The sequence below is a fragment of the Larus michahellis genome, chromosome 16 (genome assembly GCF_964199755.1).
Source record: "Larus michahellis chromosome 16, bLarMic1.1, whole genome shotgun sequence".
NCBI lineage: Eukaryota > Metazoa > Chordata > Aves > Charadriiformes > Laridae > Larus > Larus michahellis.
In genome coordinates this window covers 1,614,507-1,634,308 of record NC_133911.1, presented here as the reverse complement: position 1 = coordinate 1,634,308, position 19,802 = coordinate 1,614,507, and the positions used below count along the sequence as shown (strand labels likewise).

Genomic DNA, 19,802 nt, shown 5'->3' with positions numbered 1-19,802 from the left:
GGCACTTCTCATCTCCTAAGTGCTTTGCAAACATTAACTAATTAATCCTAATTAACTCATTACCTAATTAGAACCAAGCGGCCCTCCCATTTGCAGGGAGAAAGGGAAATTCACGCACCTTCATTTCCCTCCCCGCCCCCCCGCCACCAAACACCCCCCCACCGGCTTCACGCCAGCACCGCCGAGGACCGCGGTGCCCGGCCCTCCCGACCGCCAGGAATCTGGGCTGAAAAAACCCATTTTATGCGTTCCTTGACCCCGAGAAACCGGGAATGAGGATTTTCACCACCCGGCCCAAGCAGCGCCAGGAACGCCGGCATCACCGATGCCTGGCGTGGACACCCGTCGCGGGGAAACCTCCTCCAGGGCTGGTGGCGGATGCTTTCACCAGCTTTTTATGGAAAATGAGGGATTTCTTGCGAAGGAACCGAGCAGGCGGGCGGGACGGAGGAGTTTCGGAGGGGCTTTTCCCGAAGGATTTCCTTCCCGGTGTCCTGAAGACAGGGACAAAAGCTTTGGGGACACCGAAAAAGCTTGACATGAGCCCCGCGTCGCCTCTCGGGGACTGTCCCAACCAGGACATCCCACATTGTCCTCCGTAACCATCTCCCTTTCTCCACTGGGCCACCCGGGGGGGTTTTGTGCCGGATGGATCCGGCTTCACAGTGATGCCAAAATGGGAAGGAGCCGCGGTTGCGGGGGGAAGGCGCAGGTGTAGCAGCCCCGCAGCTTTGCCGAACCCCCCGCAGCGGTGCTTTACGGCGGTGATTTACCTCCGTTCTTGCCTTCCCCTCCTTTTAATCGCGGTCGGATCTACCCCGGGGGCAAAACCAGCCTTGGAACCATATTTTTTTCGGAAGGCAAGCGCCTATTTCCTCCATTTTGCAACCCAGGATGGAGACGGGCACAGTTTTATTATTATTATTTTAATTTTTTTTTTTAATCCCTGCATACCAACCACCTCCCCAGGAAAGGGGCCCCTTTCCCACACCCAAGATTAAATCCACCCAACGTAGGGTCGGAAAAAAAGCCCAGAGCGTGGCTTATCTCTCAGCTGGTCTCCACAAGGACGTTCCCGGGAGATGTTCACTGACCCTTGATGGACCCCCCCGAGGTCAGGGGTGAGCCACACCGTGTCGTCCCACCGCAGATTTGGGGTTGGACAACCCCCGCCTCCCGCAGAAGTCCGGAATCACCTAAAAATGGTGCAGAGATTTAAAACCACCAGTTTCATAATCACAGCAAAAAAAAAAAAATAAAATCCCAGCAGCCGAAAGCCCCGGCGCTGCGGGAGGAAGCGAAAGTACCGATGAAAATAAACCCAACGAGGGGGAACTCGCCGGCATCGGGGATGGACGCCGGTGGCCTAAAGGACATCAGGGAAGCTCCGAGATGTTCCAGTCTCTCCTGGTATCCCGTTTCGGGGTGGCACCAGCGTTGAGCAGCAACTGCTAGGTGTCAACAGCTGAAAATCAGATAAAAGGGGAGTTTTCGCGCTGTTGGCTCAGGTTCTCGGTTGAGTCATGGATAATTAATGGATCTGGGGACCTTCCAAGATGGGGAAATGTTGGGCGATGGGGGGAACTCAGGCCGGCTAGCTGGTGGTGGTGCTAAAGAAGTGGTGGGGTTGCGGGTAGGGGATGCGGCCAGACCTGAGAGGTCACGGGGGGGATGACAGTACCTCTGCCCAAGCACCATTGCCTTGGCCAAGACCTTCCCCAGGGTCTTCATGCCCTTCCACTCACCCAGGGCAGCTGCAGATGAATGCCCACACCTCGGCGTAGACTTCTTGGAAGCTCATCCCAAGCCATGAGACTCCTAGGACAGTTACAGATGGATGCCCACACCTTGGTAGAGACCTCTTGAAACCTCTTCCCAAACCACGAGATGCCCAGGGCAGTTGCAGATGAATGCCCGCACCTTGGTGGGGACCTCTTGGAAGCTCATCCCAAACCACGAGACTCCTAGGACAGTTGGAGATGGATGCTCGCACCTCAGTGGAGGCCTCCTGGAAGCTCATCCCAAACCATCAGAAGTCCAGGGCAGTTGCAGTTGGACGCCCACGCTTTGGTGGAGACCCCTTGGAAGCTCATCCCATCCCATCCCATCCCATCCCATCCCTGGTCCTTCCCTGCTCCCCACCTCTCTCTTGGAGGCATCGTTTGGGTTTGCTAACTATGGTTCCACCCATTCAGGGCATCCCTCATCCTTCCATCGCCCTGCGTGACACAGCGTTTTGGGAAAGCATGAAAAAAATCCCCAGTTTTGTTTGTTTGTTTGTTTGTTTTTTAAATTATTTTTAATTTGGAAACTCAGAGGCATTGTCATCCCCTGGACCTTGGGGAAGAAGAAAGGGAACCGCGTGGGTTTTGCCGCCCTTTTTCCTTCCCCTATGGGCTGTATTTGCTGGTTTGGGGTGAGAGGCTGAGATGGGGGACACATGGATAAAATGCTGAAAAAACAGAGAAATAAATTTTAATTTTAAAAATAAAAGGATGGTCCCTGAAGGGCACGAGGAGAGGAGAAAGCAAATGGGGAGGCTCAAGGGGCTGCCAAACCCTGGGGGGCCGCAGAGACCCACAGAGGGGATGGAGAGACCCCGAGATGGGGGCGAGACCCTGAGAGGGGCTGGGGAGCCCCCAGGGAAATGGGGGGGGGACCCTCAGGGGGCTGAGGGAGGACGGGGTAGGGGGGGGCTGCAGAGACCCCCAAAGGTGGGGGGTGGCACCCTGAAGGGGGTTATGGGGTTGCAGAGGCAAGAGAGTGGGGCTGAGGGGAACCAGGGGGGTAAGGAGAATTGGGGGGGGGCTGAAAAGAACCAGAGGGGCTGAGGGGATCCGGGGGGGCTGAAGAGATTTGGGGGTGGGCTGAGGAGAACCAGGAGGCTGAGGGGATCCGGGGGGGCTGAGGAGAACTGGGGGGACCTGGGGAGACTGGGGGGACCTGGGGGAGGCTGGGGAGAACTGGGGGAGCTGAGGGGATCCAGCTGGACTGAGCAGCTTTGGGGGGGCTGAGGAGACTGAGGGGATCCAGGGGGATTGAGGGGACCTGGGGGGGCTGAGAGGAACCGGGGTACTGAGGAGATCTGGGGGGGACTGAGGAGACTGCGTGAGCTGAGCAAAACTGAGATGGCTGAGGGGACCTGGGGGGCCTGAGGGAGCCTGGGGGGTCTGAGGAGATTTGGGGGGGCTGAGGGGACCTGGGGGTACTAAGGAGATTTGGGGGGGTCTGAGGAGTCCGGGGGGGGGGGTTTGAGGAGACTGGGAAGGTCTGAGGAGATTTGGGGCATCTGAGGAGACTGAGGGAGCTGAGGAGAACCAGGGTGGCTGAGGGGATCCAGGGGGGCTGAGGGGATCCAGGGGGGCTGAGGGAGCCCGCGGGGGGGTCTGAGGAGATTTTGTGGAGCTGAGGGGAGCTGGGGGGGGCCGATGAGATTTGGGGGGCTGAAGAGATCTGGGGGGTCTCAGGGGACCTGGGGGGTCTGAGGAGGCTGGGGGGATCTGAGGAGATTGGGGCGGGCTGAGGAGACCGAGGGAGCTGAGGAGAACCGGGGTGGCTGAGGGGATCCAGGGGGGCTGAGGGAGCCCGGGGGGTCTGAGGAGATTTGGGGGGGCTGAGGGGACCTGGGGGGGGACGAGATTTGGGGGGCTGAGGAGATCTGGGGGGATCCGGGGGAGCTGAGTGAATAGAACCGGGACCGGTGAAGAGATCCAGGGGCCTGAGGGGACCTGGGGGGGGCTGAGGGAGCCCGGGAGCTCTGAGGAGACCCGGGGGGGCCTGAGGGGACCCGGGGGGGGGTCCGAGCGGAGCCCGCGGCCTCGCAGCCCGGTGGGACCCGGCGGGTTGCCCCGTCCCCCCCTTACCGGGTACCGGGGCGCGGGGAGGGGGGGGTGGGTTGGGGGGGTGAAGGCGGCGCCGGGCCGGGCCCGCCGCGTCCCGGGGCTGGGCGGGCGGCGGGGGCGGGCGCGGGGGCGGGCGGGCGGCGCGGGGCGCCCATCTTCCTCCGTGCGGCGGAGCCGGCGGGACGCGGCGGGGGCAGCATGGCTGTTGGTATAGGAAGTGTCTTTTTTTTTTTTCCTTCCCCCCCCTCTTTTTTTTTTTTTCTCCTCTTCCCTTCCTTTCCCCCCCCCTCCTCCTCCTTTCCCCCCCACATCCATCCCTCCAAAACACCTCAACCCCCCCCCGCCCCTTACCCCCCCCTCACCCCGGGTACGAGCGGGGCGGGGGGGGCGCGGCCCCACAACCCCCACCCACCCCCCCCCCCGCCCCCCGCGCTGCGTTTTGGGTTTTTTTTTAAATTTAATTTTATTTTTTATTATATTTTTTTTTACATTTTTTTCCTCTCCCCCCCCCCCTCCCTCCTCCTTCCCCTCCTCGCAGATCTGCAGAATATGGCGTCCCCGTCCTAGCCTTTTAAAAATAAGCCGGGGCTGCCATTTTTGTTTTCCTTTTGTCTGCGAATTTTAATAAAACCGTCTGAGAATGTGGGAGAGGCGGCGGATGAAGGGGGGGGGAAAGCTCCCGGCCGGGCCAACCCCCCCCCTCCCCAAACCCCCCCCTCCATCCCCATCCCCCGGCCTTTTTGTCTGAAAAAAAAAAAAAAAAAAAAAAAAAAGGCCATCCCCCCCATCTCCCCTCCCAGGTCGAGGATTTCAACTTCACTTAACGCCAAACTTCGCCTTTTTCCACCTCTTTTTATTATATATTATTTTATTTTTACCCACCCCCCACCCCACTCGCCTTCACCGGGGAGGAAGAAGAAGGAAAGAGGGGGGGCGAAAAGGGGGGGAAAAGGCGGGGGGACATCCAGGAAAATACCCATTTTCCTGGATTTTCCCTTTTTCTCTCCCTCTGGATGGTCTAATGGAAAAGTTAATTGCAGCTGAACGTACCTATTTTTGTGGATGTTGCATGTTGGGGCGGGGAGGGGGGGAACGACTGTTTGCTTGTTTATTTATTCATGGCTTTTTTTCTTACACAGGGGGTGGCGGAAGAAGCGCGGGGGGGCGGTTATTATTATCATTTTTATTCCTTCCCCCCCCCCCCTTTTTTTTTTTTCTTCCTTTCCTCTCTTTCCGCATTAACCGGTTTTGTCTAGAAAGTGGTCTCGCTGGCTGGAAGGTCTAACGGGGGAATATTTTTGCATCGCGCTTTGGCAGGAATGCGGCAGCCTTAGCGAGGGACCCAAATTTCCGTGGCGGTGCTTAGAGAGGTCTGTCTGTCTGCCTGGACGTATATTTAGCCATATACTATTTATACATCCATAATCTCCCGGCCACGTCGGGGGCCCGGGGGGGAGCTTAGAGCCGGCGTGGCCGCGGCGAAGCCGGACGAAGATGCGTTTTAACCCAGGAATGATTAATTTGCTGATTTTATTTCTTTTTCTCCAGCAAATACCCTGCAAGGTCGGAGGATGCTCCTTGGTTGCTTTTTTTTTCCCTGGCCCCGCTGTCCTTCGGACATCAGCCGGGTTTTTTAATCCGGGGAGGATGGAGCGGGCGATAGCGGCTTTGAGCCCAAGGCCTTTTGAGATTATAAAGTGATATTTTAGCGGAGAGGTAAAAAAGTTTTCGGTCCCTCCCGGCGTGCAATTTGCCGAGAGGCGGAGGGTCCGGGGCGAGGGGATGGATTTCAACCCCGATTTTCCAGCCAGCAGCTCCCTATCCCTCGGCTTCGCCGGCAGTTTGGGGGTAAACCGGGCTTAAAAAAAAAAACCATTGCTTTTTTTTTTTCTTTTCTTTTCTTTTTTTTTTTTTTTTTTTTTGTTCTCTCTATTTTCAGGAAAAACCCCACGTTCCCACGGGTCGGGTAGGTCGGAGCCGCTTCGCTTTTGTTCCTCCGCTCTGGGATCTCGCGCGCCGGGGGCTGGCGGTGGGTTCGGGGTGTGTGAAGTTGTCCTCCTTGTCCCCCCGTAGAAAAACGCCCCGCGTGCAGCACCCGGTCTCAGCTAGAGCTGGAGATGGACGCGGATAAGGGGAAGCAACGCCAGTACTCGCAGAGGTGGGCATGCCAGCTTTATTGAGGGGACTGGAGGAAAAAACCAACCCTATATATATATATTTACATTGTAAAATAACGTATATGCGCTTAATGGTGTGTATGCATGTAATGATATATATGCCTATAAAAAGAATATATATACACATATAATAATACATGTATTATCATGTGCATATATATATTTATATATAAGTGAGGGTGGATTTTCGCCCTTCCTGGGGGGTTTTGGGGGTTGTGGGGGGCCACCTGCCCACCCCCTGCTGTGGGGAGGGGACCGGATCTGGTGGCGGAGGGGACCCCACTCACGGCGTAAGTGTGACCGCTTGAAATTTCTGTTTTTAAGATACGTGTATTTATATGCGTAAAATAATCTTTTTCTCCCTCGACATCCTCCTCCCACCCTCCCCATTACTGTTTTTCCCTTAAAAAAATGTGGCTTTTCGGTCGGCGGGTGCGATGTCACGACAAGTGCATGTTGGAATTGGTGCACGCTCACTACCTCCTCGGGGGGAACCCCTGCTAAGCTGCCCGTGCCTCGGTTTCCCCACCTGCTGCGGTGGTCCCGTCAGCGTCACCCATGGGTGCTCTCCAGACTCCCCCCTTGCTGCCCTGGGGGGGCCAGCTGCCCCCTGAGCTGGCTGGCTTGTGGGTGCCGGCTTTGCCTTGCGGGGTGCCCGTCTGGTCTCTTTTAGGGGGGGCGAGTGTATTTGGGGGTCTGGGGGAGTAGGTAACTCCCTCTGCTCTGGGGGATGGTGTGTTTTGGGGGGGAGGACACGGGCCCCGTGTTTGGCGTGAGCGTCACCCCATGGGTGCCGGGTTTCCCTGCGGGCTGTCCCAGTGTCCCCTTCGGTGTGTCCCATCGGTGATGGGACAGATGGATGGCATTTCGACCCCGAGGATTTAGGGTTGCGCTGCCTCGGCCCCCATCTTTTGGGAGCGTTGCCTCCCTGGTTCTCCCCTCCTTCATCCCCAGGGGGGGACACCCTGCTGTGGTCCCCAGCGTGGCTTTGCCTCCCCTTTTGCTTCACATCAGTGCTTGGCTCCTCATCCCTGCGCCCGCGCACCCCCTTTCCCACCCAGGGACCCCCGTACCAGGATGGGGTTTACGCCAGGGCTCATTTTGGGTCGGTTTTACTGAAAATCTGAAGGAGAAACACCAGTTAACAGCCCTTCGGGGGGGCGGAAACGTGGGGTTTAATTGGTTCCATCTTGGGTGAATTCTTCTGGTGCGCGGTCTGCCCCCCCTCCCCGAGCGATGGGGATTTCGGGTCTCGCCCGTCGTTTCTGCTTCCCTGGCCTCGCCTGCCTTCTGCCACCTCTGCTTTGGGGTAAATCCCTCCTGGATGAGGACAATCCAGGCGGGGAGGGATGCGGATTCCCTGTGAATGGAAGCGGGATGGTTCTGGGTGCCGCTTCCCACCCCAGTGGCTCTAGGATGGGGTTTTTGCGGAGGGGCACTCGCTTTCTCTCGGAAAATCCTCCTGTTCCGGGCAGACCCTGCTTGCATGCGGGGGGAAGCCTGTCTTCACGGGGAGAGAGGGGCTGTGGCCTTGTGGTTTTGGGGGAAACTGAGGCACGGTGTAGGGCAGAGCTGGGTTCTGCCCTCACCCAGCCACAGGAGGTAGCGGGGATGTGGCTACGCCAGCATCACCGTGCCCAGTCCGTCCCATGGTGGCGAGGGCGTGCTGAGATTTGGGGGGGCACACGCAGGGGACCTCAGCCCGCTTGGCTCTCACCTGTCGTGCCATCTTGGGCCGCCGTCAGCTTTCCTGCGCTCGCCGCTTGGCATGGGGGGGGGAATCTCTGCCCCAGTGCTCTCGCCGGGACCCTCGGGGACAGGACGTTGCGGTTGGGGACACCAAGGGCTCAGCTTCTTGCTCGGTCGAGGGCACGTTTAGACACTCCGACTGCCGCCAAATCCCTCCAAATCACCCCAAATCCCTCCCCTCGCCTCCCCCCGTTTGCCGGCTTTACCGGGTCGGTGATCGCTTGCCGTCCTCAGGGTTGCCGGTACCCGGGAGCTGCCCCCTTTCTCTCGGCGGTGCCGTGAAAAGAAATCTCTTGTTTCTTTTTATTTCAGCGAAGGCGAGACAGAGAGGGCTGCCAAGGTAGAGGCGTTCCCTAGAGAACTGTAGCTTGACTTAGCGGCAGTTGGGTAGGAAGTTGGAAGGCTCTAGTGAGCTCGTGCCCACCCGTGCCATCATCTACCTCCCATCAATCTGGAGCCTCATCGACACGTCTCCCCAGGCAGCTGCGGCCACCTGGCTTCTGAGGCCAGCCTGTGAGTACCAAAACACCGGCGTCCGACCATATCTCGCCAGCGCCGACCCCTCGCTGCCGCCGCCGCACCCCTTTCCCCCTCGGCATCCCCCCTCGCCCCGGCTTGCCGGCTTCTCACGCTCTCCTCCTTCCCCGTGGGTGCGGAGGCGATGATTTTTGTGTCTTTAGGGTCGCCTGAGATGCTGCCGGTTCCCCCCTTTGCCCGGTTGAGCGGCGATGCTGGGTACTGTGCCGTTCTGCGGGAATTCGAGGTTCAGCCCCTGTTTTTGGGGCTCCGCACATCTTCCTGCGTGCTCTTCCGACATCCCTCTCCTCCGGCTGTGCCCGCTCGGGCAACCACGATGCTTTTTGCACCCACCCTTGTCCCCCGGGACAACCTTCGGTGTCCCCTCAGTAAGAGTGGGCCAAATCCAGTGCCCATGGGGGATGTGCCCCCCCGGCATCTGGGGGCTCCCCCGCCCCATGGTTTGGAGGGCTGTTACCTGGGGGGGTTTCCTTCTGCCCAGCCAAAAACTGGGGAGCGCAGAGAGCCCTAAGATGGCCCCCTGGCCCCCCTGCCCCGCACAGCTGGGTTCCGCAGAGCTGGGGGGAGACGCGCTGCAGCATTTCCCACCCTTCATAATTTCCATTTTAATGGATTTTCTTCTTTTCTTTTTTTTTTTTTTTTTTTTGCTGTGTGTCAGCTTCCATTTTTCATAGTTAGCTGAGAATATAGAAAAAGGGAGTTTTTATATATATTTTTTTTTTCCATCTGCTTTATATCCCCTCCCGCTCCCTCCCCCAGCCATCCCAGCTCTGGGAGAGGGGGAAGCTGCTCCCTCCACTCCCGATGAAATACCGCACGATTTATAACATTAAATTGGGACAGGAACAGGGATTTTTTTTGGCACGCCGACCATTTCTTTCCTCGTTATTCCGGGCAGGTCCGTCAAGTTCTGAGTGCGGTGGTTTTGCAAATAATTTATTTAATAAGACCTCCTCAGGTGGAGGCCGGGGAGGGGAAGATACACACGATATTTGCGCTTTCCTCCCCAAAATTCCCTTCGTGCCTTTGCCAACCCCCCTGCAGCTTTGCACGAGGAGTCCTGGGACTCTTTGTAGTGGTTTGTGCCGTGTTCTGGTGATGATTTGGGAACCGCGCTGGTGGTTTCGATCCTTCTTGGTGCCACCGACGGCTCTGGCCGAGCCCGGCACGTTGTCGGGACAGGGAGAAGGATGGACAGATGGATGGCCAGACAGATGGGGAGGACGGAGGTCGCAGGGCACCTGCTGTGATGGGGGAGCAGCTCCAAAAAACCCTTTTCTAATCATAGCTCTGATTTCCTGTTTTCCCACGCCGCGGGGCTGCCGCCAGCCGAGCCGGGGCGGCGGGGTCCGTGCTGGGGTGCTTGGCCGCGGCGGGGAGGACCCGGAGCCCTCCTGCCTTCACTCCTCTGCCTGCTCGCTGCCTGCTTTCCTGCCTGTCTCTATCACAGGGGCTTTTCCCTGACACCACCTCCTCTTTTGGCCCCATCTCCTGGTGCACCAGCCCCTCATGCCATCATCCCCCAGTCCCGGAGTCCCATCCCATGCTCATCATCCTGAGCAATCTTATATGTATATATATAAATATATATATACGTAGCCGGTGGGTAAATGCACACTGTGGGCGGCGTGCGGGTACATATATAATCTATATAAAATAGCCCGTGGCGGGCGTGTACGCATATGGGAAAGCGCATTTAATAGCCCCAGCAATTACCCTTTCTGTGCACACAGGCGTGGCACAGAGCGGGACTCCCGGCTCTGCCTTTCGCCTGCCTGCGCTGGAGAGGGGGGTAAATACAGCAGACGGAGAGAAAACGGGAGAGAAGTAATTGTGCCTGGGGATATTGCGAGGATCCGGGTCTGCTTTCACTTGAAAAAGCCTAAATTCGGTGCATGGGCAGCTGGGAGGTGACAAGGGAGCGGTTCGAGGCAGGGAAGGGGAATTTCCAAAGCTGGTCGGGATGCTCGGTGTCTGGGTGGTCTCCCGGCCTGGCCGTGGCATTGGGGTCTGCCACATGAAATGGCTCCCGTTCCTTGGTGCTGCCTACAGGCGCCGGCGCGTAGGTCTGAGTCACCCCAAAACATGCCTTGTCCTGCGCCGTGCTGCTCCGTATTGTGAGGGTCAGGCGGTCCCCTCCTCCCTGCCTCAGTTTCCCCCCAAAACAAGCCTGGAGTGGCCCAGCCCGTGGCTCTTTTTCAGGCTGGGCTGGCTGTGTGGGTGTGAAGTCCATGGTGGGACCAGGAGCAGGTCCCCCTTTTGCTGGGTGCTGCCCACCCGCCTCTGGAGAACTCAGGGTCTGATTTAAACCGAGAGGCAGCGAGTGAGTGCGAGGAGGAGGAGGAGGAAGGCTCATCACCCCGTCCCACCCCCAGGGTGCTTTTTTTGTGGGAGCAGGGATGCTCCCGGACAGCACCGGTGCCGTTCGCGGGAGGCTGCCCGTCCAGCGTATGCAGAACCCTGTCTGAATTCCCGCAGCCGTGACCTAGGGCTTTCGGTGCCTCGGTTTCCCCAGCTGCTGGTGCTCTGCCCTGGGCACCTCGCCCCCGAATCCCACCGCCCCGCAGGCTTTCAGGGACGCGCTTTGCCAGAAGCGCCGATCTAGTTTCTCCCGGGATCCCGGACGCGGCCTGGTTTATATTACAGGCAGAGCTCCTCGGGGACCTCTCCTATACATTCCACCAGGGTCCCTTATACTTTACCCTTAAACACCCCCGTAACGAGGTTTGCCGGCACGGTGATGCCCATTTACGCTGGGCCATTACGCCGGTGTCGTTTTCGCCCTGTCCCCCTTTCAGATGTTTTCTATTACCCGAAGATAGATTTCGAATTAATTTTCCCAACGTGTTTAAGCATCTCCGTAAATCTGGCCCCGCTGCAGCCGGGTTTTCCTGTCGAGCCGCCCCAGGCATCGCAGGTTGCTTCACTTGGCATTGGGGGTGGCTTTTTTTTGGCGGGGGGAATTCAGCCGGGGTTGGCTTTGGGTTTGATGTGCCGCCGTCGCGCTCACCCTCCCTGCAGCACCATCCCGTCCACCTCTGTAAATCCTTCCCGGAGATGCCGGAGGAGCGGCGCAGATACCTCGGGGCCTTGGGAGATTTGGTGGAGGGGTGTCCCCAAAATTTACCCCCCTTTCTCCTTGTCAAATTGCGTCCTTGGGCTCTTGCTGGCGTTTCGGGGTCTTCGAGGTGCCTGGCGGGTGCTCGGCATTACCCTGATCCTGCAGGAATTTCCATCTGCGAAGATGCTCGGGAGGTTCCCTGGCCCTGCCTGCTCCCTGCCTGCTCCCTGCCTGCTCCCTGCCCTCTTTCAGAGCCTGGGTGTTGCGTTCTGGGGGGGGGTTGGTGTCGGTGGGGTTCGAGATGGGACGGGGGTTCCGTGCGGTGGTCGATGTCACCCCGTAACCCGTCCCCCTCTCTCCCCACAGGATGGCGGAGCCTCGCTTCAACAACCCCTACTTCTGGCCGCCCCCCCCCACCATGCCCAGCCAGGTAGGACCCCCCCCCCACAGGTACAGTGGGATTTTGGGGAGGAGGGAGGACAGACGGATGAGAGGGGGGAGGCTGGGGGTCCCAGTTCCTCCACCCTGACCCACCTCTCTGCCTTCCCCCCCACCAGCTGGACAACCTGGTCCTGATCAACAAAATCAAGGAGCAGTTGATGGCGGAGAAGATCCGCCCCCCGCACTTGCCCCCCACCTCCGTGGCCTCCCAGCAGCCCCTCCTGGTGCCCCCTTCCCCCGCCGAAAGCAGCCAGTCCATCATGTCCCTCCCCAAACTGCAGCAGGTCCCGGGTCTCCACCCTCAAGCCGTCCCCCAGCCCGATGTGGCCCTGCACGCCCGACCGGCCACCAGCACCGTCACAGGTACCACCAGGGGGGGGTTATTGGCTCCTGGTAACACCGCGGACATTCTGGGGAGGGCTTCTCCTGGTTTAGGACCCTGCTGTGAGAGAAGAGGGGAGGGTGGACCCCCCCCCTCAAAATTAATGCGCCCCCCTCTCTTTGCCCGCCAGGGTTGGGGCTGGCTTCCCGCGCGCCGGCGGTCAGCACCTCCGAATCCAGCACGGGGACGGGGACCACCACCCCATCGACTCCCACCTCCACCAGCCAGAGCCGCCTCATCGCCTCCTCACCCACCCTAATCTCAGGAATCACCAGCCCCCCTCTCCTCGACTCCATAAAGACAATCCAGGGCCACGGCTTGCTGGGGGCACCCAAGGCGGAACGAGGCCGGAAGAAGATCAAGGCGGAAAATCCCTCGGGACCGCCGGTCCTGGTGGTGCCCTATCCCATCCTGGCCTCGGGGGAGACCGCCAAAGAGGGGAAGACGTACAGGTAGGCACCCACCCACCCGCTCGGGGAGCCGGGGTGATGGCGGGGTGCCCCCCCCTGCCCCAGCCTGGTTCCTGCGGGGTTCTCCCCCCCCCTCTCCAGGTGTAAGGTCTGCCCCTTGACGTTCTTCACCAAGTCGGAGATGCAGATCCACTCCAAGTCGCACACAGAGGCCAAGCCCCACAAGTGCCCCCATTGCTCCAAATCCTTCGCCAACGCCTCCTACCTGGCCCAGCACCTGCGCATCCACCTGGGCGTCAAACCCTACCACTGCTCCTACTGCGAGAAGTCCTTCCGCCAGCTGTCCCACCTCCAGCAGCACACCAGGTGAGGGCACGGCGTCCCTGCGGGGCTGGGGAGGGCCCCAGGAGGCTGGGGGGGCCGGACACCTTCAGCCCTGTCTTCCCTTAGGGGGTGGTGGGGCGTCCACTCAGCATCTCTCATGCTGTGCTCATCATCCCCACCACGCTCATCATCCCCACCACGCTTCTCATCTCCACCACCTTCATTTACCCCACCATGCTCATCATCCCCACTGCCTTCATCATCCCCACCATGCTCATCTGTCCCCCCCACGCCAATCTGTACCCACTGCCTTCATCATCCCCACCACACTCATCATCTCCAGTACCTTTATTGTCCGCACCATGCTCATCCATCTCCACCATGCTCATTGTCCCCACCACCTTCTTCATTCCTGCCACACTCATCCATCGCTGCCGTGCTCATCCATCCCCGCCACACTTACTGTCCCCACTGCCTTCATCTGCACCATGCTCATCTCCAGCACCTTGTTTCCACCACCTTCATCAACCCCGCCATGCTCGTGATCTCCACCACCTTCATTGAGCCCACCATGCTAACTTGGCCCCATCACGCCAATCAGGCCCCACTGCCTTCATTGTTGCCACCATACTTGTCATCTCCAGCACCTTCATTGTCCCCACCATGCAAATCGTAGAATTACAGAATCATTGAGGTTGGAAAAGACATTTAAGATCATCGAGTCCAAACGTAGTCTAATCATCTCTAGCACCTTTGTTGTCCCTACCACGCTCATCCATCTTCACTGCGTTCATTGTCCCCACCACCTTGTTCATCCCCACCACGCTCATCCATCCCTACCACACTGATCCGTCTCCACCATGCTTATTGTCCCCACTGCCTTCATCATCTCCAGCACCTTGTCTCTTCATTGACCCCACCATGCTTATGATCTCCACTACCTTTATTGAGACAGTCCATCCCCACTGCCTTCATCATCCCCACCACGCGCATCATCTCCAGCACTTTTACTGTCCCCACTATGCTCATTGTCCCCACCACCTTCTTCATCCCTGCCACACTCGTCATCTCTACCACCTTCATTGACCCCACCATGCTCATCCATTCCCACCATGCTCATCGTCCCCGCCACATGAGTCCTGTCCTCACCACCTTCGTTGTTGCCAGCATGCTTGTCATCTCCACCACCTTCATTGATCCCACCATGCTCATCTCCACCACATGCATCTGTCCCCACTACACCAATCCGTCCCCACTGCCTTCATCATCTCCACCATACTCATCATCTCCAGCACCTTCATTGTCTCCACCACCTTCATTGGCCCCACCCTGCTCATGGTCTCCACCACCTACATTGACCCCACCACAATCACGATCTCCACCACTTTCACTGGCTCCACCACACTCGTGGTCTCCACCACCTTCAGTGATCCTACCACGCTCATCATCTCCACCACCTTCATCATCTCCAGAGTCACCATCTCCGCCACCTCCACCACCTTCATCAACCACACCACTCTTCTCATCACCACACTCTTCATCTCCAGCACCTTCATCGACCCCACCATGCTCATCCACCTCTACCATGCTTATTGTCCCTGCTGCCTTCATCATCCCCACCACGCTCATCATCTCCAGCACCTTTATTGTGTCCGCCACCTTCATTGGCCTCACCATGCTTATGGTCTCCACCGCTTTCATTGACCCCACCCCAATCATGATTTCCACCACCTTCATTGATGCCACCCCACTCATGGTCTCCACCACCTTCATCATCTCCAGAGTCACCATCTCCACCACCTTCATCAACCACACCACTCTTCTCATCATCTCCAGCACCTTTCTTGTCCCCACCATGCTCATCCACCTCTATCGTGCTTATTGTCCCCACTGCCTTCATCATCCCCACCACGCTCATCATCTCCAGCACCTTTGTTGTGTCCGCCACCTTCATTGGCCCCACCATGCTTATGGTCTCCACCACTTTCATTGACCCCACCCCACTCATGGTCTCCACCACCTTCATCATCTCCGGAGTCACCATCTCCACCACCTTCATCAACCACACCACCCTTCTCATCATCTCCAGCACCTTTCTCGTCCCCACCTCTACCATACTTATTGTCTCCACTGCTTTCATCATCCCCACCACGCTCGTCATCTCCAGCACTTTCATTGTGTCCGCCACGTGTCCGCCACCTTCATTGGCCCCACCATGCTTACGGTCTCCACCACTTTCATTGACCCCACCCCACTCATGGTCTCCACCACCTTCATCATCTCTGGAGCCACCACCTCCACCACCTTCATCAACCACACCACTCTTCTCATCACCACACTCATCATCTCCAGCACCTTTATTGTGTCCGCCACCTTCATTGGCCCCACCATGCTTACGGTCTCCGCCACTCTCATTGACCCCACCCCACTCATGGTCTCCACCACCTTCATCATCTCCAGAGTCACCACCTCCACCGCCTTCATCAACCACACCACTCTTCTCATCACCACACTCATCATCTCCAGCACCTTTCTTGTCCCCACCATGCTCATCTACCTCTACCGTGCTTATTGTCCCCCCTGCCTCCATCATCCCCACCACACTCATCATCTCCAGCACCTTCATCAACCCCACCATGCTCATCCACCTCTACCATGCTTATTGTCCCTGCTGCCTTCATCATCCCCACCACGCTTATCATCTCCAGCACCTTTGTTGTGTCCGCCACCTTCATTGGCCCCACCATGCTTACGGTCTCCGCCACTTTCATTGACCCCACCCCACTCATGGTCTCCACCACCACCATCATCTCCGGAGCCACCATCTCCACCGCCTTCGTCAACCACACCACTCTCGTCACCCCGCTCATCATCTCCAGCACCTTCGTCGACCCCGCCGCGCTCTTCCATCCCCACCGCCTCCGTCACCTCTGACCCTCTGGGGGCCCAGCCCCACGTCTCCCCCCCTTCCCCCCGCGCCCCCTCACCGAGGCTGACGTCACTGCGCCCGCCGCGCTCCCCGTCCATCCATCCCCGGTGTGACCCCCTCCCCCCGCCACGGGGTGTGACCGCGCGCTGTCCCCGCTGGGGGGGGATGGGCTGAGGTGATGGTGACCTGACGTGTGTCTGCGTGTGTGTGTGTGTCCCCCCCCCGCCCCCCCCAGAATCCACACCGGCGACAGACCCTACAAGTGCCCGCACCCCGGCTGCGAAAAGGCCTTCACGCAACTCTCCAACCTCCAGGTCAGCTGGGTGGGGGGGGTGGGGGCGGGGGGGGGTGGGGGTGGGGGGTGTCGGGGTGTCACCGTAACACCCCCCCCCCCCTCGCCCCCCCCCTCCCACAGTCCCACCAGCGACAGCACAACAAGGACAAGCCCTACAAGTGCCCCAACTGCTACCGGGCCTACACCGACTCGGCCTCGCTGCAGATCCACCTCTCGGCTCACGCCATCAAGCACGCCAAGGCCTACTGCTGCAGCATGTGCGGCCGCGCCTATACCTCGGTGAGCGCCCCCCCCCCGACCCAAAAACACCCCCCCGCCCCACCCCAGAGCCACCGCTCATCTTTTCCGCCTCCCCCAGGAGACCTATTTGATGAAGCACATGTCCAAACACACGGTGGTGGAGCACCTCGTCAGCCAGCACTCGCCGCAGAGGACGGAGTCGCCCGGCATTCCCGTACGGATCTCCCTCATCTAACGCGGCGGGGGGGGAACACGACGCGCAAGGGACACCCCCCCCAAATCAGAGGAGGAGGAGGACGAAGCCGCCCCCCCCTGCCCTGCCGCAGCACCCCAGCCCTGGCCGGGAGCCGTGCCCGGGGTCACGTCCCCCCCCCGCACCTCGCTCCAGGTCCCCGCAGGTTTGGTGACATCCAAAGACGGTTTCAGAGCACTTTGAATCTCTGCGGTTTTGGTTTATTTTTTTGGGGGGAGGGGGTGGGGGCACCGAGGAGGGGAGCGGGGCGGGGGGGGGGAGGTTTTTCCTCCTCCCGTGAGGCCCCCCCCCTCCCTGCCCCGCCCCGCCCCCTCTCCTCTCATTTTTTGGATACAAATATATATATATATTTATTGGCCAAGAAGTTGGTGCTGCTAAAAACAGAAATAAGACCCAAAACGAACCGTGGATGGAGGAAAAAAGAATGGAAAAGAAAAAAAAAAAAAAAAAAAAAAGACGCTCGGGGTGTATGTGGGGGGGGGGGTCCTGCCGCTGCTTCCCCCCCCCCCCCCAACGGACTCTCCGGCGGGAGCAGATGGGACTCGGGCCGGGGCCCGCAGCGGCCGCCACCTCCTTGGGGACATTTGGAGCTTTTCTTTTTAAACATTTTCGGGGGGGGGGGGGTTTGGAGGGCTTTCTTTTTGGGTCTCTCCCCCCGGCCCCCCTCCTTCTCTGGGGCTGGATCCGCCCCACCCCCCAGATTCCCAGGATCCCCCCCCCAAAAAAAATCCGTTTTTGGGGAGGGGGCGTGTGTGGAAAATCGCTTTGCCTTGTGCCTGCCGGCCCCGGGCGCCTGTACATAACCCCTGTATAGAGCCGGAGGGGGGGTGGGGGGGGGGGAGGCGTGACACCCCCCCCCCCCGATCCCCCCCCCCCAGCGCCGCGACAAAGAAAAACTCATCTATATTCTGTACTCTTTGGTTCCGTTTTTTGGATATTAACTGTGTTATTTTTTTATACACTTTTTAAGCCTTAACTTCAGCCTTTTATTTTCGGGGTTGTTTTCGCCAGGGTTGGTTTATTTACCTTCTGTTTATTAATTTTTAACACCCCCCCTCGTTATTTTTTATTCCCCCCCCCCATTTCCTTGTTTTTCCCCCCCCCCTCGATGTTGTACGATACTCAATATTGTAATCTTTTTTGTCAGCATGTTAATACCGTGTAAATACGCCTCTTATACACTTAATGCCCCCCCCCCCACTTTCTTCCAGCCCCCCCCCCCCCCGCCCTCCCCCCCCCGCCTCGTTTTGGGGCTTTTTTTTTTAATTTTCCTTGCTGGAAATCCAGGCCACGCGTCCCTAGAGCTAGTTCTTACCTTAGTTAAAAAAGGAGAAAAAGGCAAAAAAAAGAAAAAAAAAAAAAAAAGAAAAAAGAGAGAAAAGAGGAGAAAATGAAGAAAAAAAAAAAAAAAGCCTTTTCCCTCTTCCCCCCCCCGCCCCCCCCCCCCGCTGTCTTGCATTGTGGTTCATGGAGAAGCCGGGGGGGGGTGGGGGAGGGAGAGGGGGGGGGCAGGCACGCGCGTGCGGCCTGGCTGCGCGCAGTGGGCAAAAAAGGACTGAAAACACCCCCCCCGCCCCCCCACCCCCCCACCCCCCCGCCGCCCCCCCAAAACCGGCGCCCCCTTTCCCAAAAAAAACAAACAAACAAAAAAAACCAAAACAACAACAACAAAAAAAAAAGAATAAACCAGAACGACGACAAAAAAAAAAAAATGAGTAAAAAAAAAAGAAAAAAAAATTAAAAAAAAAAAATAAAAATCTGGGTTTCTGTGTTTGTTGCGGAAGGTTGAAAATTCGCGCTGAAGGTGGAGGCGGGGGGGGGGGAGCGAGGGGCTGCCGCGGCCACCTCGGGGACCTCCCGCTGGGGACATCTGGGGACAATGCTGGTGGCCTGGGCTCTGGGGGGCCGCAGGAGGGGCCGGGGAAGCCACGGGCCGCCCCGCCAGCGGGTGGGGTGTCCCCACCGTGTCCCCGGGGGAGGGGGTGGCAAGCCCCGGGGGGGGGGGTCGCCAGTGTCTCGGGGTGAAGCTCCCTGTGACCACCCTCTCTGGGGACGTCACCACCATGGATGGGTACAAGCCCTGGGGCCACCTCGCCATGGCCACCTCCCCACTATGGCCACCACCAGCCCCTGGTCCTGCAGGGGGGCGATGGCCTGAGCTGGGGACCCACCTGGGGTCCAGCAGGTCTTGGGCCGGGGGGGGGGCGGCACCAGCCCTGGGGCCACCTCCCCATGGCCACCACAGCCTGGGACACTTCACCGTGGCTACCAGCTCCAGCACCACCTCACCAAGGTGGGCACCAGCTCTGGGGACACCTCACCCTGGCCACCAGCCGCGGGCACATCTCACCACGGGCACCAGCTCTGGGACGCCTTACCACGGGCACCATCTCCATGGTCACCTCATCGACATGGCCACCAGCTCTGAGGACGCCTCGCTGTGGCCACCACCTCCAGGGACATGTCACCATGGGCAACAGCTTCGGGGCCACCTCGCCAACGTGGGCACCAGGGGCAGGGACACCTCACCACCGTGGCCACCAGCTTCAAGGACATGTCACCACCACAGGAACCAGCTCTGGGGACACCTCACCATGGCCACCATCTCTATGGACATCTCACCAACTTGGGCACCAGCTCCAGGACGCCTCACCATGGCTTCCAGTTCCAAGGACGTGTCACCACTCCAGCCACCAGCTCTGGGGCCACCTCACCATGGCCATCGCCTCCAGGGACACCTTACCACAGACCCCCAGGACACGTCACCATGGCCACCAGCTTCAAGGACATGTCACCACTACAGGCACCAGCCCCAGGGACACCAGTGCAGGAACACCCCACCACAGTCACCAGCTCTGGGGACATCCTACCACAGGCACCGCCTCTGGGAGCTGGCACCAGCTCTCTGTGACCACCATCTCCAGGGATGCCTCTCCGTGGGCATCAGCTCTGGGGACACCTCACCCTGGCCACCAGCCCCGGGGACATCTCACCAGCTCTGAGGACACCTTCCCACGGGCACCATCTCCACGGTCACCTCACTGACGTGGCCACCAGCTCTGGGGACACCTCACTGCAGCCACCAGCTCCAGCGACGCCTCACCAGGGTCACCAGTTTTGGGGACACGCCCCCACCATGGGCACCCAGCTGCGAGGACGTGT

General features: G+C 59.0%; 1 protein-coding gene across 10 annotated transcripts; it reads left to right on the top strand.

The window, feature by feature from the left end:
* Positions 1-3,786: 3,786 nt before the first annotated feature.
* On the top strand, positions 3,787-18,397 carry ZNF362 (zinc finger protein 362). 10 transcript variants are annotated; one of them, XM_074560630.1, is made up of 11 exons: positions 3,963-4,050; positions 5,782-5,808; positions 5,916-6,000; positions 8,081-8,281; positions 11,733-11,796; positions 11,924-12,170; positions 12,320-12,641; positions 12,741-12,965; positions 16,088-16,166; positions 16,268-16,426; positions 16,506-18,397. In XM_074560630.1, exons 5-11 carry the CDS (start codon positions 11,734-11,736, stop codon positions 16,620-16,622), a joined length of 1,212 nt encoding a protein of 403 aa, XP_074416731.1. In that variant the 5' UTR covers positions 3,963-4,050; positions 5,782-5,808; positions 5,916-6,000; positions 8,081-8,281; position 11,733; the 3' UTR covers positions 16,623-18,397. The 10 variants fall into 10 exon arrangements, with proteins under 10 accessions (XP_074416734.1, XP_074416736.1, XP_074416731.1 ...); XM_074560633.1 differs by lacking the exon at positions 8,081-8,281 and having other exon boundaries at positions 3,787-4,050; XM_074560628.1 differs by lacking the exon at positions 5,782-5,808 and having other exon boundaries at positions 4,002-4,050.
* Positions 18,398-19,802: the final 1,405 nt, after the last annotated feature.

What these genes read in the sequence shown, in the direction of transcription:
- ZNF362 (XM_074560633.1), top strand. An exon ending in CAACGCCAGTACTCGCAGAG is followed by an intron (nt 6,001 to 11,732) that starts GTGGGCATGCCA and finishes CTCTCCCCACAG; the next exon opens with GATGGCGGAGCCTCGCTTCA. An exon ending in GCGGCCGCGCCTATACCTCG is followed by an intron (nt 16,427 to 16,505) that starts GTGAGCGCCCCC and finishes CGCCTCCCCCAG; the next exon opens with GAGACCTATTTGATGAAGCA.